We start from the raw sequence: 16,430 nt of genomic DNA on the forward strand, positions 1-16,430 counted from the left end.
TCAGTTTATTTTGCTGTTGACAGAAGAAAAAAGTTTAAAGGAAATACAAAGGCATTGAGCATTTACTTCTACAGTATCTGTCCATTTTGTTTGATGTCAAAATGACTGAAATGATTTAATTTGCTAGATGGGAAATGCGTTAGCTCTCATTATCTCATTAGATAACATTCTATCTTACATACAGCTATAATAATTACCTAAGTTTAGTCCACTTGTGAGCTCCATTTGTCATTGTGAATCCTCCAGTTTCAAGTTGTTGGACATGCATAGCTAAAACATGGGCTGATGGAATTGTTGGAAGTGTTTTGAATCTTTCTCCTTCCATCAAACACAAGCTGTCACTTTTTAGAAAGACCTATTGTGAAGATGTACACGGATAAGTAATGTATTACATTTAAGGCTAGTCTTTGTAAGAAGTTCTCCACTTCAAATGCTGAGCACTACACATCAATTTTTTTCATAAATTCTAGTTTACAGCCAAAATTGCATTTTGGAATTTTTCAGAACAGATTACATCCAGAAAACTTCCATAGAATTCTTCAGGAAAAAGTATCTAATTTCATAGTTTGATTTGAAATTACTTTCTTGATTCTTAGTCACATGGGATACATTTTTGAGAAAAACTGAGGTGAAAATGGTGAGGTGAAAAACCAAGACCATGAGACAACAGTCCTACAATACTTTAAAATCTCATTTGTAATTCAAAATACTAATTTTGGCTTTCATCCTGCAGAGGTACTCCTTTGGTCAGAACTTGAGTCTCCCTCAATCCCAAATAAATATTTCATGTTAAAGACTTTATACTATACCTCAACAGCCTTGAGTTCTTCCATTATTTCAGCTACTTTTGCAGGTAAAATTTTCCAGGCCTTATAATAAAAGAAAACACATTTTTGTTGGTCATCAATGCCATATTTGAACAAGATTATTTTAGGCAAAATAGTTACAACAGAGAGTCCCAAACTTACTGGTAACTGTCGTACAATAAGATTTTCCAAGCCTGCTAGGATTTGCATCGCAGTAGCAAAATTTCTCTGTTCATAGCAGGACTTTGCTATGAGAAGAAATTTCGATAACAAGCTCACCTGCAGCTGGAAAAAAATAATTAAGATATACCATTTTTTTTCAGCTCATGTGGATTTAGAAGCTATTAAATTCAGTCTTTTGCTAGGAATATGCTTTATTGGTATATTGTCTGAATATAAAATTATATATAAAAATATATTTAGAATACATTCTGCTAAAATTTAAAACATTTGTTTAAATTTTTCTATCTCATATGTGGTTTGAGAAAAATTAAAAATAGGGAAACCCAATAAAAATCCAATAAATATTTAAACAGAAACAGCGATAAGGGAATTGAGAGGTTTAGTGCATGAACTCTGAGAGATAAAATAAATAAATGTGAGCAGATGCAGACTCAGGTTTTTCACAGTGGTTAGAAAGAAATCGACTGGTAGCTGCTTAGTACAAATAGAGACACACATTTATTAAGATATTATTCAGTTTGGAAGCCAAAACACTAATCAAGTTTAACGAGTGACTTTCTGCTAAACTATCAAGAAGGTATATAAGCAGTATACACAATTCCGAGATTTCAGTTAATCACAGTATTCAACTACTGTTTGGTTTTGACAAAAATAGTAGCTGCCCAGACAGAAACCTAATTACATACTTCTGAAATGTACTACATCATATAAATCTAGGAAATGACTGAAAATAAGAAAACTAAAAGAAAAGAAGACAGAGGTATTCCCTTTCAGAAATTGTTATCAGAATAGTTGACTGTAGTAACTGTAGTAATAATTTCTTTCACTTTTGTTGAAGTAAATGCTTTTGTTAAAGTCTTTCACCTCTTCTCCTCAGGCAACCCCTTTCTTACTTTCTATCAGGTTTTAAAACCTACAAAACATCCAAAACATCAAACAGATGCTCCTAATGACAACAAATAAAGTTGTTAACTGCTGATTCATAGGCGCATTTCAAAAGAGTTCTTGCAGACTCTCTACATAGAGAGTCATACATTATACATTAATATACATGTATACACATTAACATATAAATATTTCATAATAACACAACAAAACAACGACAAACCTTAGATGTATGACATGTTACAATTTCGGCAGCAACCCAGGTGCTGACACTGTCTGCATTTCTTAGTAATTGTATAAGGTACTGGTCTTGTATACACTTTGATAGAAACAGATTACAGACTTTAAAGGAAACTTCCTCAGTAGAAACGGCTCTATAAAATGGTAGGAGAAAAGACAAAGATAAGTCATTCTGACTTTGTGTTTCCAAGGAAAATTCTGATTGTGAAGAAATGGTTCCAAATTCTCATCATTTACAGTAATTTTGCAGTGCTTGTAGCTTTGACTTCATAATATTTCACGAAGTACATAGGGAGCTATGTTACTCTCTCTTGTAATTACAAGATAATCATATATGATTACATAAAAACTACATGCAGTAGACATTTCTGCACATAAAGATATCATCATCATTATTATCAAATAAAACAAACTGTTCAGGCAGAAACGCAACTAATGAAACAACAGCCAGTAATTTCAGCTTATCTAAAAACTGCTACCATTAACGAAATTGAACCTGATACATTGTGGCTTCACACTGTTTCCCCATGTCTGAAACCCAAATCAGTATAAACCAGCTGATTCAAGCTTTGCCCTTCAACAATCCATAAAAAAGTATCCCTTGACAGAAAAGTCTACTACAGGCACTGTTTATAACAAGCACTAATTAGAAACCAGCTGAATCCACTGAGTATGTAAGAACTACAGCATAAATCTAATATAATTGACTCCATGTAGCCAGATAAAAACATTAACTACCATTTAGCAAATCATGTTAAATAGGTTGGTAACCATTCTACATTTGAACTTCTAAAGGAAAATTCTTTTGTACCTATGAAGACTGATACTTCATCTACAAAATGAATGTCGCAGAGAGGCTGTGGAGTCTCCATCCACATTCAGAACCCTACTGCACACTAACAGGCTCTAGCCAGCCATACTTAAAGAAGCTGGGCTGGACTACTCACGCTGGTAGGTCTTTTGAACCCCAGCTATTCCGTGATTACAATGATCATTTCTATGCATGCACACTTACCCAGACACATGCACACATGTTATCAAGCAGTCTGTTTTAGTAACGCTGAAATTTCTTCCCTCAAAATAAAAAATGTCTGAAGTGAACCCCAGCACATATGTCTTCAGAAATAATTTGATGTGACCCATTTTAGATTTCAAAGAAGTCATCTTGTATACATGATCTGTCACATACACACATATGCTTAGGTACATATATATACACATACATAAAATCTCCCGAATTTCAGAAATTTACGTAGCCAGAACATCTACTTGGTCAAAAGAAAACATGAAATATTTTAAACATTTCTCTCTTCCTGGATATATTAAAGGTGTAACAATAAGTTATTATACATGAGTAAAATAGAGGAACAATTAAAATAAGAAACTTACTTCTGTACAGCAACACATTTATCTTTAACACCAAGTGCTCTTGAATTCAGAAAGTGTACTGGATGACATTTATGAAATAATTCCTAAACAGAAAGAACAAGATGTATGTTTTTAGATTCAGCAATTCTTTTAAAATGCTAGAGGATGAAAATGGCAGATTTCTTTTCTCATTCTTTGTTCTCTCTTCAGCAAATTTATCAGATGGATCACTGCCTAAGAATAGTATTAGCCCATTCTACACTTTACTGTAGAGATTTCAAGAGAAAAATGAAGTATTTTATCCGACGAATAATGAAACAGTGGAAGTCTACGAAGCTTGAAATGAGGTAGGAAATGGTAGAGAAAAGAGGCTGAGTATATATCAAGAAGATAGACATAATTTGTACTTCCAAGTAAGCCTAGTCCTTTGTACCTGTTGCAGTAATGTCAGCTGACAACAAAGCTGTTGCACACTGTATTCTGTTAAAAGATATGGTCCCACTTCATCTGCTTTAGCAAAGGAGACTGGGAATTCTTCTGTAAAACTGCTATAGCATGGCTTTGGCAAAACCGATGAAATAGTGTACAGTTGCTCTCTCTGATAATGTGCAATTGGTCCCATACCTTTGGAAAGTTTCCAGTTAAAGTTCTGTAGAAAAAAATACATAAAGCTACAACTTCTCTAAAGCCAACACAAGTCTCCCCTCAATTTAACCTTTTGGAATGTTTTGTTAGAGAAATACCTTTGTGGAGGCAAAACTCTTCAGTTAATCTTCAAGGCTAGACCTGAATTGGTTTATTCATATTTCTATTTTAAGCAAGTATAATATGCACAATCAATGAGTCTGAGCAGGAGGCTGCTAGACCTCAATTAACAATCGGTATTCAAAAATCTTCTATGTATTCAAGGTTGCAGCTATATAATGGCATATATTCCCAAATTTTATATATTATATTTCTCAGGTCTCAGTGTTTCTTGTACTTCTTCCTTCATATCAAACAGTGCTTCTCAAATGAATACTCTTTTTTTTTCACTCTTTTCCCTTCTTGCAGCTTTCAGTATCACTATGATGCAGTAACAATAAAGTAAATCCATGTTTTCCCTGTTTGTCTTGCCTTTCATTGTCTGAATCCCCAATATAATGCATGGAATTCTGCAACTTTATCAATAATGTGATTCTAAATTCAACTTGAACACGATTTATATGCTTAACTTTCATGCGTCATTCTGGTCACTGCAGAAAGATCTTTTTTCAGTGGAAATCTATAGTACATTCCCAGCTTCTGAGGTTACCTTTCAGAAGCAGACTACCTAAACCAGTTAATAGAGCTCAGATCAGTTTTTGCTACAAGCTTTGGAGTTCTAGAAGGAAATTCCTCATCCCCCAAGACTTCTTTCCTGTATTTACAGCCTTACACATATATATATACACCCAATAAGAAGTATTAATGTTTGACAAGAAGAAAAGAAAAGGTTTCCAAGTATGAATGAGTCACACACTAGTATCAAGAACAAAGAGTTTCAACTCCTCTCAAAATTTGGAGGACCTAATCTACTATTACTGAAACAGCTGACAGGAATGCATTTAAGACTTAAAATGAAACCCATATTTCTGTAACTGTTTAGGCTCCAAAATAAAAATTATTTCAAAATAAAACTGAAAATGGAAGTATATAAATATTACTAAACCAGCATCTAGACCCTGAGCTGGATAGTCTGTTTTTTAGTTTATTTTTTTAGATAGTTTTTTAGTCAGAAAACAGTATATGGAAACATCTTCAGTACAGTGCAGTCTAAAGACAGGACGTACCTTTCTGAACATATCTTCTGAGAGCTTTTTACATATGGAGTGTAATGTTTTTCTGTCCTCCTCCTCTTCTTCTTCACCTTTCTCCATACTGGAGCACTGCTGAGAACTGCCACTTTTCCCGGCAGAAGCATCCTCAAGCAATGACAACAAGTGTTCACCATACCCATTTAATGGAGCAACCTGTAAACACAAAACAAGTTAACAGAATTTTGTAACACAATTTCTGATAAATTATAAGCAAGACGAAAAAAAAAATAATTATAGGATTCAGGTCTGCACAAAACCAGCCATATGGCTGTCAAAAACAGTATTGTCTTTTCCATACTTTAATTGTAATAAGGACAGATTTTTTTCATAACAGCAGCCTTACATACACCCCATTTTTTTTTCCCTCTTTGAAGCTTCCATTGAAGTTTCTGCTTTACCTTGGAAGAAATAAATTCTTTTAGGGTACATAAAAGGCTCGCATTTGTTGCAAAGTCTACATGGTAGCAGTCTTCAATCCAAGCCTGCAGGATGTAGAAACTGCGGTTACATATTTTGGTAAGTGATGAGGAGGGATCCAGGCTTGCACTAGTGAGAAGAAAAAAAAAAAATTATTGCATCAGTATGAATATCCAATTGCAATCTAAAAATAAATGCTGGAAAGTCTGTATGTGATGTAGTATTAACAGTACTATCTTATTCTTATGCTTCATGTCTCCAGAATTCATGACCCTATAGAAACAAAGTTAGCATTGTACTTACAACTCAACACTGAACAACTGGGAAAAGTAAGACTCAGAATTCAGAAGATTAAAGAAGATAGCATATTGCCAAATATAGCACTTGCTCCAATTTCACTCTCACATGCCAAGAGAATCTTATAAAAACAAACATCAAAACCAGAATTTAATTAAGTAGTTATTTTCAAAAACAGCTATTTACCACTGGAGGGGTGGGGGTGGGGGGGGAATCAATTGTGCTTTGATAATATTTTTCATAGGAACCTACTGTACCTGGATAAAGTGCTGCTAATTCGATCAAGAATAAACTGCAAAAATTCCTCTTGTGTGCAGAAATAGCGAAACGTGTAGAGAAACTGCTGCACATAGCCTTCTAAAAATGCATTTCTGTGAAGCACAAGAAAAGCCTCAGACAAGCAAGAACACACAATTTCTTCTCATGTTAGAGTACAGCAATGGCAAAAATCTTCAAAACATCTATAGCAGAGATTTAAGTCTCTCAAGCTTTACAGAAATTTTTGATTCGTTTTTGTTTTCTTTTTACAAATCGATATTTTGATTGTCAACAGTAATATTATAATTTGTTTTTAAAAGAAACTTCTCTATTTTGAATCTTGTGGAGAACTTTTGACATTTTTGATTATAATAAAAGTTGCATTCTACAGAAGAACGCACTTAATGTCATTGTTTCTATAATCTCATTTGATGCCATTTTAAAATTTCTATGATAAGAGCATAAAAGGTATATATTTTAAACAAGAAAATATTTCCTGATGGAGACTCATGTGGTACTCCATACTATTATTGCTGGAGTACCTTAGAGAGACTGCCTTCACCTCAGTTGAGGGTTAAAGGACACATTTTTCTTGGCCTAGGCTCTGAGACCAGGTTGCAATCTATATCGGTCCCAAGAATGGTAAAGCATAACCTATGCATTTTCACATCTAGACTGCATCAGTAAGAATGTTCTAATTATATGTTCTGAAGAATTATTAAACTGCTGGCAATAACAAAGCCATGCTTCCATGGCAACTGTTAGAGCTAAACTTCAAATAAGTAAAGGATAAATAAAGATTAAAGTTATTAATTTTTGATTTAGTATCAATTGCTACAGTTTTAAACAAAACCAAAGTTAGCAGTTTGGCTTATTTCCTATGAGATTGTCTTTTGACATTTTTATGCCCATTTCTGCAAATAAACATGCACTGAAATAACACTGAGCTAGATACAAGAAAGGATAATTTATGTAGTGCTGAATAACCAAGATTTATGACATACACTGATTTTTTTTTTTTAAATAAATATTCCTAATCCTCCTCTCAATTAAGGATGCAAGTGCAATGCACACTATACCTAGAATATAAATAAGCCATTAAACCAAGTGGTGTCCCAGCCTGTAGAACTCTTATTCCATTTTGATTATTGCATTTGTGTTTCTCTGTGTTATAGTAAACAAGCACTGATGACTCATCTGTAGGAGCCACATCCATGGTGTCAGTTCTCCCATTGTGAATGATGGTAGGAAGTATACTGGATTCCACACCCCATTGTTCTGCATACATTATCTGCTCAGAGAGGTAAAGCCACGTAAAAATAAAACACAAGAAAATAAATGCTTTTTGTATTATATGCATAAATGCAAAATACACTCTACTCAATCAAAAGCCAAACCACTTTTTTTTTTTTTTTTTTAAACAATACCAGGATCAACTACCTTTAGTTTAATCATTCTCTTATGGTTAATCTGGCACTTTGGCACAAACCACTCCACAGCTCATACTCATGACTTAAGTGGCCAAGGACGTTGATGCAGTGTTGAAATTACAAATAAAGCCAAAGCAAAATAAAGTCAGACTTGCCTGCACATACTTCTTCACCAATTCAAGAAACTGCACCCTCGATTTCATCTCTTGTAGCTGTCCTCTCAATTTGGGCAACATAGATTTAGTTTCAAGACCTTTTGATTGAAAGCACACAAAGCATAAAAACATCGATTATTCTGATATATAGGGAAAAATCCTTAAATGACATACTAGACACCCAACAAAGCCAAGTGTAAGGTGCTGCAATTGGGTCGGTGCAATCCCAGGTAAGTATACAGACAGGGAGAAGAACTCACTGAGAACAGTCCTAAAAGAAGGACTAAGCCCTTAAGGACAAGTCATTCTATGATTTTATTGCTGGCAAGTTGCTGTAATCTTACCTTTGTTTCTTTTTTCTTTCTGCAATAGTTTCTGGTAAAACTTTATGGTCTTTCTGTAATTTTTAGTCTCCATCATTAGCAACTGTTCTAGTTCCTATTTAAAGAGAGAAAGGATTCTGATCATAAAGGAAAATGAAAAGTTCTGGTAGGAAACTGAAGTTTCAGTGGAGTTTTGTTGGAAAAATGAACAACCAAATAGACAAGAATATGATATTAGCCAAGAAAAAATGCCTTCCACACCTGTGCTTACAAGAAAATTACAGAAAACATCACCTGTCCCCAGAAAAGCATTAGGTACATCACAGTTCTACATGTTATGAACTAGAGCTGGTCTGCATGTGATGAGACAGCATTTAAATTTGTCTGAATCCACTTATATAAATATGCCTTATGATTGCACTTATCTGGTTGTTTTCAAGAGCGTTTTTTAAAAAACTGATACTCAGAAGCCATCCAGAACTCAAAGCAATGAGCTCTAAAATCAGTGTACACCCCAGGAATGCTCTGTTAAGCAGGTGACCTGGACTTCCAGTGAGAACTGAATGTCTGACTGAAAGCAATGGTTTCCAGATCAGTATGGTTGCATTATATTATACAATCAAGTCAGAGGGCAGACAGAAGTGCTGCTCTATAAATAAAGGACACATCAATTTTGAAGTTCAGTTTACATATTTTATATTCATATGCTTTATATAATTAAGAAAAATGAAAAGCTGAAATGTCTACTGAGTTATATAATTTAAGCAGTAAAGTATATCCTGCTTATCATAACATATCAAGTTTAATGTAAACATTTATTTGTTTGCATATCAAAGGTTTTATTATTTTACCAATCAGTGAAAATGGGCCATCCATGTTGGGTTCAGCTTCTGATTTATTATGGAGCAACAAACACTATGCGTGTTATGGTTTTTAAATGTAGTGGCTTTTGCACTTGGGTCCTAAGCTAACTATCATTGACCCAGTTACATGAAACAGCATTTCAAATGGAATAAGTTCAGTGAATGCAGAAGACAGAACTCCCACAAGCAGAGTGATCAGGAAACACATAGCTCAGAGCTAACATTTCAAACAACAGATTGGTAAATAGGTTAGCCTTAATGGGATGGACTTACTAGAAATTAATTTGAGTTTGAGAAAAATCTGTCACTGTTTTTCACAAAAGCTCAAAAGGTTTAACAGCACAGTTCATTAGCAGCAAGTCACAAAAAGCCCTGTGGATTTTTAAAAGAACTACCATTTACATAGTCACCATATAGAGAATAGTGAAAGCACAGAAAAGCTACTATGAAGATTCTGAACCAGAAACAGCCTGCTTTTATTTAAAAGTTTGTTTTTATTTCAACAGTTAAAGTGAAAACAGGATGTTGATTAAGAGAACACAATCACACACACACACACACACACAAAGGAATCAGAAAGAGTGGCTATTTTCTAATGTTTGGAATCTGATGGCTATTTGAGAAAGTGACTTGTCCCTTAAATTACTTAGATGAGTAGCAGTGAAATCAATAGTCCTCTTATAGGTCTAGAATATAAACATTTTTGATTAAGCAATGTGTTCATCTGTTATTTGATAAAGTTCTGCATTCTCTGAAGTGCATTTAACTTTATGGCACATTTTTCTATAGAATGTTGTTTAGTCTAGGGAACAAAGTAATCATAGGGTGATTTTGTTTAAATGGAAAATTTGTAATTTTCAAACTGTTCTGAAGCATGAGTTTTTACATGCTGAAGAGTGGTTCCCTGAAAGTATGCAGAATATTGGCAGAAGGGAAAGGAAAAGAGAAAAGGAATGAGAGAGGGAAAGCTGTGGGCAGAATATGAAAAACCTTTGCTAGAAACCTTACAGTCACAGGTTGGATGCAGAGAAGTTTGGAGGAGACTGACAGGTAACTTCTGAGATCTAGAGGAACAACCATGTGGGCAAAGAGGAAAAGGGCAAAGGCTAAGGGAGAAAGCTTGGGGCTGTGGAGAATTGAAAGCAAGCTTATCAGAGTACAGAAAAAAACCCGAACTTATTGTGATGGCAGACTTGGGATATTCCTCTGGAGAAACAGCTGCCCTCATAGCTGACTTCTGTTCTTGCTGTGCTGCAAAGACTTGAATTGGTTTGTCTGGATGTGTTCTCTATTAGGGAGAACTAAATCAGCAGCTCCTGGACCAGACAGGAGGTGATAGGAGGCAGGTGCTATGCAGTAGCTTGTGGAAGGAACAATATAGATGTGGGGGAGGATGCAAAAAAGTAGGGAAAAAGATTGCAAGTTTTAAGAGAAAACTAAGCAAGCCTCAAGCTACTTACATGATTTTGAATAAAAATCAAACTTTTTGAAATGCAGATGAACCTTTGCTGACTGAGCTTTAGAACTGCAATGAACTGTTTAACACCTACAGAGTAAAGCATTATTTGCTTTCATAACATCTTAAAGTGTCATCTTTGACCCATAAGTGTCTTGCATTTTGTGCTGCTTCTGCTGGTTTAAACACGGAAGGATAGGTTTGAGATGGACCAGTCTACCTTGTAAGGCAGGAAGAACCTTCCTCCAGCAACTCAAACCACCTTACTGCTCAAACCATTCACTTACCAGCCTTGCTTAGGCCCCTGCAATCCTCCTGGCCTAAAGAGTGGATATGTGTTTCCCCTGCTAGATTTTACAAACGAGAATTAGCTACTAAAGTAATTATTTTTTGAGCCTCAACTCTGGCAGAAGACTCCCTATGTTTTCACATTGAGTCTATTCTATTTTTTCAGTATTTTGGATCAGATGCTGTATCATTACGACTAGCATTTATGAATTATTAAAGATGCCATTTGTTTTCCAAATAAAAACTTGAAATATACCATGACTGATGGAGTTTGGAAAAACAACATGATTTTATGAAGGTTTTCTTTTCTCAGGTTAAGTGCTTAAGGCTTAAATTTTGGTGCAATTGGAGCATTATGATTTAGTGTTTTTATTTTAAATACATCAGGCTTCACAGAATGTTAGTGTTATAGTAATGCTGGCAGAAAGATTGAAGCTGTTGATGCTAAGGTAGTAAAAGAAAAAAAATAGACATGCAGGAAGTAGCTGACATTTTAAACTATCTTCTGTTGTATTTGTGGTAATGAGATATTTAAAGAGCATTTTAAACAAAAGATTATATGATGGAAAAATTAATACAATATTATTAAAAATATCATATTCTACTAAAGACCTTTTCTATATAAATACAACAGAGTAAGTATTTAAGAGAAGAAAGGGGATTAATCTCACTAAAATACAACACATTCTGTCATACTTTCAACCAGTAAGTAAAGAGATATCTTAATGATTTTAAATCTATGTACTCACCACTTTTATAGCATCTATACTTTGTGATTCATTTGATTTCTGCTTTCCAAGGTTTTTCATGTAACTATGAACTTCTGAATCAAAACATTCAGCTCCGTAAAATGCACTGCTCCAACCAGGACTACAGCCATGAAAATCAGGTGGGTTGGGAGGCACAAGGTAGCTGCTTTCAGCTGTCTTTATTATGGCCTCTTCCTCTGGCTCCGTGTTTTCTTCTGCAAAGTCTGGACCAGTATGATAGCCATTGCTTTGTAAACATCGTCCATCTTTTTCTATAGGGATAGTATTCTGCAGCCATGACTCTTTTTTGAAATTATCTGAGGGTGTCTCATAAAAAGTCATTTCAGTTAACGATGTATTTATCATAAGCTCATCCTTCATGTCAAAGGTAGCTTCTCCTTCTCCTTTACAGGGACATTGAAAAGAAGAAATAATAGTCATGCTGTAGTGTATCCTTTGTTGAACTTAAACACTCTACTTGAAAAATACAGCTATGAGATTACCTATGTCCTCTAACAGTGCAACATTCTTATTTGGGCTTTGTGCTTGCGCTTTCTCAACTACGCATTGTAAAATCCTGAAGGTTAAAGACATTTCAGAACAATCATGTTTTGGTCAGTAAATTTCTGAAAATTAGAAAATTCATTCTGCATATGTAAAACAAGTATTTAAACAAAGCATAGCATGGGACCTTCTAAACAAAAAAAAAAATGAGACCTGTCCACATATCAGTAAAAATCTTGGCTCTTGAGTTCTTTTCCATAGATAGGTCTCAAAGCTTTTATACCATGCAGAGAGAGCAAGAGTATTTGACATAGCCAATGGGACACATGTTAAGCTTTCTACTCCCACAGGACTCATTCCCCTGAGCTACGATGGGGTTTCTCTGCAGTTATAGCAGCTACTACCAACCTCGAGGGACTGTGGTGACAGTCAAAAGTTGGTGTGATGCTGACAGGCATTCTTATGTCTGCCACAAGTCTCCCTTTTCACTTGAGAAATCCTCCAGGGCTTCAATATGCCAGCCTTGGAGTCAAACGGACTTGAATTACTGGTGCAAAGAAGTCACATACCCCATGGGAAAGTCTGGCTGTAGATTTGCCCTCATTCTGAGCCAAAGTAGAAAACTGTAACCTAGCATGGCAGCAGCCAAGAGCAAGCTTTCAAACAGAAATTTTGCCATGGAAGTTAAGCGACAGCAAGGGGGATAAACTGATCTTAAAAGAATACCCAATCTAAATTTATTCAAAACAGAAAAGTAAGCAAATTTAAAAGCAGATTGAATAATATGTACTTTATGTAAGAATTCTTGCAAACATGCTGGAAAGGGGACTTAAGACTACTAAAATAGGCAAGGTTTCATAACATAATTTTACAGAAATTCATAAGTGAGTCTGTGCCTTTTTTTTTTCCCCAAACTGAAGCTGTTGAGACACCCAGAAAGGTTTTTCTTACTAGTATACACATACTACTACCTTCGTTTCTCCCTGTACCTTAAATATGTAATTAAGATATATAACAGAGTAAGGTAATTAATGAGATATATTGCATAAAACTAAAGATGTCCAAATATCAATACTGTACAACTACTAAGAACCTTGTAAAGTACTGCATGTTGCCCCTGTCATCATCTTTCAGTTTGAGATAATCTCAAAAGAAGTACAAAGAGGTACTATTAGGATTAACAAGGAAAAAGAAAATCCATTCTGATATTATCATAGAAATTACTGACAAAGACCAAGAACAATTCTTTAAATATGATGTGTTTTCATTCTTCTCTAAGAATTGCACTGCTGCTTCTTTAACATATGCTGGCTATCATAAAAATATTAAAGACTCATACAGTAGTAATCAAATACAAGATGCCCATGAATATATCATGTTTTAATAATGGGATTTACCAGTTCAGTTTCTAATTCAGTTACTGAAAGAAGGAATATTTTGTAAATCTTCAGTCACAAAGTATGATAGGAAAAAAGGCAAAGTTCACTGTGAAGTTCTTCAAATAAAGAATCCACAAATATAACATCAGTGACTGTCCTGAAACTTACAAGGCATCGATAATGTTCAGATTCATTTATAATGTTTGTAAGTGTTAAGGTGAGTGTTTTTCTGAAGACACACTGAAAACACCAATCTCTCCATTGATAGATTCCCCATGCAAAGAGACACAAATTCACTTCTCACCTTCTGTGTGATCACTGCTTGCCAAAAAGCTGTCAGATTTCTTCAGGTCTTGGAATACACTGCCACACTTTGAGTCATCTGCTTCAGTTATGCTGTAAATACATGAGGATTGGGGAAATATAATGTTTCATATCCTTCAGGCAAAAAAGGAGGCAATTAAAAGCTGCTTTCAATGTCAAAGAATACTAAGTACATAAATTCCATTTATAAATTCATTACTGGTTACAGTAGTCTTCGTAAGATTATTTTTTTTAAAGTATGCTATATCTGAATGCTGCAATAAAACAAGAAAGATTTTTATTATTTTTCTGGCAGATAAGTAATCGAAGATGAAATAATATAAATGAAAAACTAATTAAGCCAGTGTTTTCTTACTTAACAGGTTTACAAAAGACTGTCAGGAAGAACACCAAATCAAATGAAGTTTAAGAAAAATGTTTCTAGCAAAGCTAAATTAATTTCCTTGCTCTTAGGTGTGATTGGAACAAAAAGATGTATCAAAGCAAATTTATTTTTAACTTAATGAGAGTTTGAACTAATGCATAAAAAACTGAACTCAAATACAATAATTAAGCTGAACAGTAGGAATAATTTATTTCACTTCTGATTAAACAGACTATTTCCAACACAATTCCATATCCAATCAGGTTCAATATTTGATCTCCATTATTCAGCTATTCTAGGATGGAGTTACAGACAAGCTTAATAGGAAATATCTTCTGCTAAATTATTAAGTACTATTTGCTTTGGAGAAAGACATGAAGACAGGGAAATAATCAGATGTCAGGAAACAAGTAAAAACAGTAAAAAAAAGAGGAGTGGAATATCCTTTCCTATTTCTAGGAAGCCGGGAGAAAAATATTAAATGGAATTACAAGAGGGAAAAAGTTGAAAAATACCTACCGTAAAGGCGAAGCTCTTTCTCCATTTACTACTTGATAAAGATTCTCCAGTAATTTTTCATCCCAGTATAGGTCACAGAACTTCTCACAAATTTTGTCAGAGAACGTACCAAATTTAATTTCCTTTAATGCTAAAATGAAGTTACCTTGTTTAAAAACAAATAACAATAAAAAAGATTTTAAAAATTTAAAAGATTTAAGAAGATTTAAAAGATTAAAAGAACAAAAAGACAGAAAAAATACATTACTAATAACATTCTTACATATCAATGATATAATATACAGAAGAAAATAAACATACCCATATCAAAAACTTCAACTCCATTCTCTAGATAGCCATCAAAGGCAAACTCCTCTTGTATAAGATGAACCACTTCCTGTAATAATGCGTCATTTGTTCTGCTCTGTTGGGACAGGACTTCTCCATCAAAGACACAAGAAGCCTCTCCATCCATCGAGGTATAAGGTGTGAGTCCTTGCTCAGAGAAAATACTGTCCATGTTGGTAGCACCCTCAATATCTTGGCAGTTGGACTGAACAACTTGGTCAGTTTTTTCAAATGCATTCTGTGTATTAATAGTCTTACAGTTTTGCACTGTGAGGAGTGAGGAGTCATTTTCTGTTTGCATGCTGAGTTTGTAACTTGCAATAGTACTTGAAAGTAGCGCTGGCAAACTATGAGAGCAATCAGAAGCAACCCTTGAATGAAGAGGCTTATTTGGTATTTGCTCTGATACAGCTAAGTGTACTGGTACAAATGTTAAAACTCTTTTCTCTGAATTCTGTTTCAGAATGATGTTATTTATATGAAGAGAATTAGGAGATATAAGAGAAGTTAAGGAGCTTGAAGGAACTTCAGATAAAATTTTTCTTTCTTGTAGAATATGTGAGGAATCAGAAGTAAATACATCGCCTGACTTTTCCTTTTCTAAAGACGTCTGGAACGGGTGGCTCGGAACTTGTAAATGACACTCAGGTATTTCAGATGTAGTTTCAACTACGTCTGTGTCCTTGATACCACAGTCTTTAGAGCCTTCAACATATCCTGATTTGTTGCGATTAATGCGTTTTTCTTTTCTCGACTTTTCCTTGAATTTTTCAGTAGGTGGTGTGTGAACCTCCCTGAAAAGGAACAAAGAATTTTGACAGGACTATGCCAGTGATCTAACAGTGAAGTTACAACTTATTTTGCTTTAGGATATACTAACTTTGTCATATTTGCATTTTGCTGCAGAATGATAGGCTTAAAGTGAGTTGCAGGAGAGGTGAATGCAACAGGTAATGCAGTTTTCCCACAGTTTAGAGAAATCTGGCATGGAACCGGTCCTTTAACTGCAATAAGTTTACTTTCACTGGTAATAGGCATAAATCCTAAAATAAAAACACAAATAGACAAAAGACGAACAATATGTAAAAAATAAATGCAATGCAAATAACAATCAATTTAGACAGAAAAAGACCCATTCATCTGGTGGAGAAAAAACCTCATACAGAGAACTGATCTAGACAATGAAATGTATCAAAGACTGCTTACCTAGACTTGACTCTGAAGAGTTCATTTCAAATCTTTCCTTTTCAATTTCAAAAGCTACATTATCTGGAGAAGAGCTCACATCTTCCTCAACAGCCTAACAATAAAAAATGAAGTCCAAACTGAAATTATTAGCATGCCAGCGTGGAGAACTGTGCACAAAACTCTACAGAATGGCAGAGCTGTTTGTACATCTTGATAAATCACTGTACCATATAAGAACTTTTCAGCAAAGGTTTTGCACAAAGTCAATT

The 16,430-nt window shown here is 34.6% G+C and overlaps 1 protein-coding gene across 2 annotated transcripts in view; it reads right to left on the reverse strand.

Moving 5' to 3' along the window:
- KNDC1 (kinase non-catalytic C-lobe domain containing 1) overlaps nucleotides 1-16,430 on the reverse strand; it is a 58,875-nt gene that overhangs the window by 2,607 nt on the left and 39,838 nt on the right. Inside the window, exons 12-29 of one of the 2 annotated variants that reach the window (XM_421694.8) lie at nucleotides 16,180-16,273; nucleotides 15,854-16,016; nucleotides 14,947-15,767; nucleotides 14,647-14,791; nucleotides 13,744-13,835; nucleotides 11,557-11,960; nucleotides 8,222-8,315; nucleotides 7,878-7,975; nucleotides 7,372-7,583; nucleotides 6,292-6,405; nucleotides 5,719-5,866; nucleotides 5,294-5,473; nucleotides 3,916-4,131; nucleotides 3,504-3,586; nucleotides 2,098-2,248; nucleotides 969-1,091; nucleotides 810-869; nucleotides 198-355 (exon numbers count right to left, since the gene is read on the reverse strand). In XM_421694.8, the coding sequence (XP_421694.7) occupies nucleotides 198-355; nucleotides 810-869; nucleotides 969-1,091; nucleotides 2,098-2,248; nucleotides 3,504-3,586; nucleotides 3,916-4,131; nucleotides 5,294-5,473; nucleotides 5,719-5,866; nucleotides 6,292-6,405; nucleotides 7,372-7,583; nucleotides 7,878-7,975; nucleotides 8,222-8,315; nucleotides 11,557-11,960; nucleotides 13,744-13,835; nucleotides 14,647-14,791; nucleotides 14,947-15,767; nucleotides 15,854-16,016; nucleotides 16,180-16,273 (3,356 nt within the window). The remainder of the gene's footprint in view (nucleotides 1-197; nucleotides 356-809; nucleotides 870-968; nucleotides 1,092-2,097; nucleotides 2,249-3,503; nucleotides 3,587-3,915; nucleotides 4,132-5,293; nucleotides 5,474-5,718; nucleotides 5,867-6,291; nucleotides 6,406-7,371; nucleotides 7,584-7,877; nucleotides 7,976-8,221; nucleotides 8,316-11,556; nucleotides 11,961-13,743; nucleotides 13,836-14,646; nucleotides 14,792-14,946; nucleotides 15,768-15,853; nucleotides 16,017-16,179; nucleotides 16,274-16,430) is intronic. The other variant, XM_004942165.5, reaches the window with a different exon arrangement.

This window comes from Gallus gallus, chromosome 6, assembly GCF_016699485.2.
Source record: "Gallus gallus isolate bGalGal1 chromosome 6, bGalGal1.mat.broiler.GRCg7b, whole genome shotgun sequence".
Lineage (NCBI taxonomy): Eukaryota > Metazoa > Chordata > Aves > Galliformes > Phasianidae > Gallus > Gallus gallus.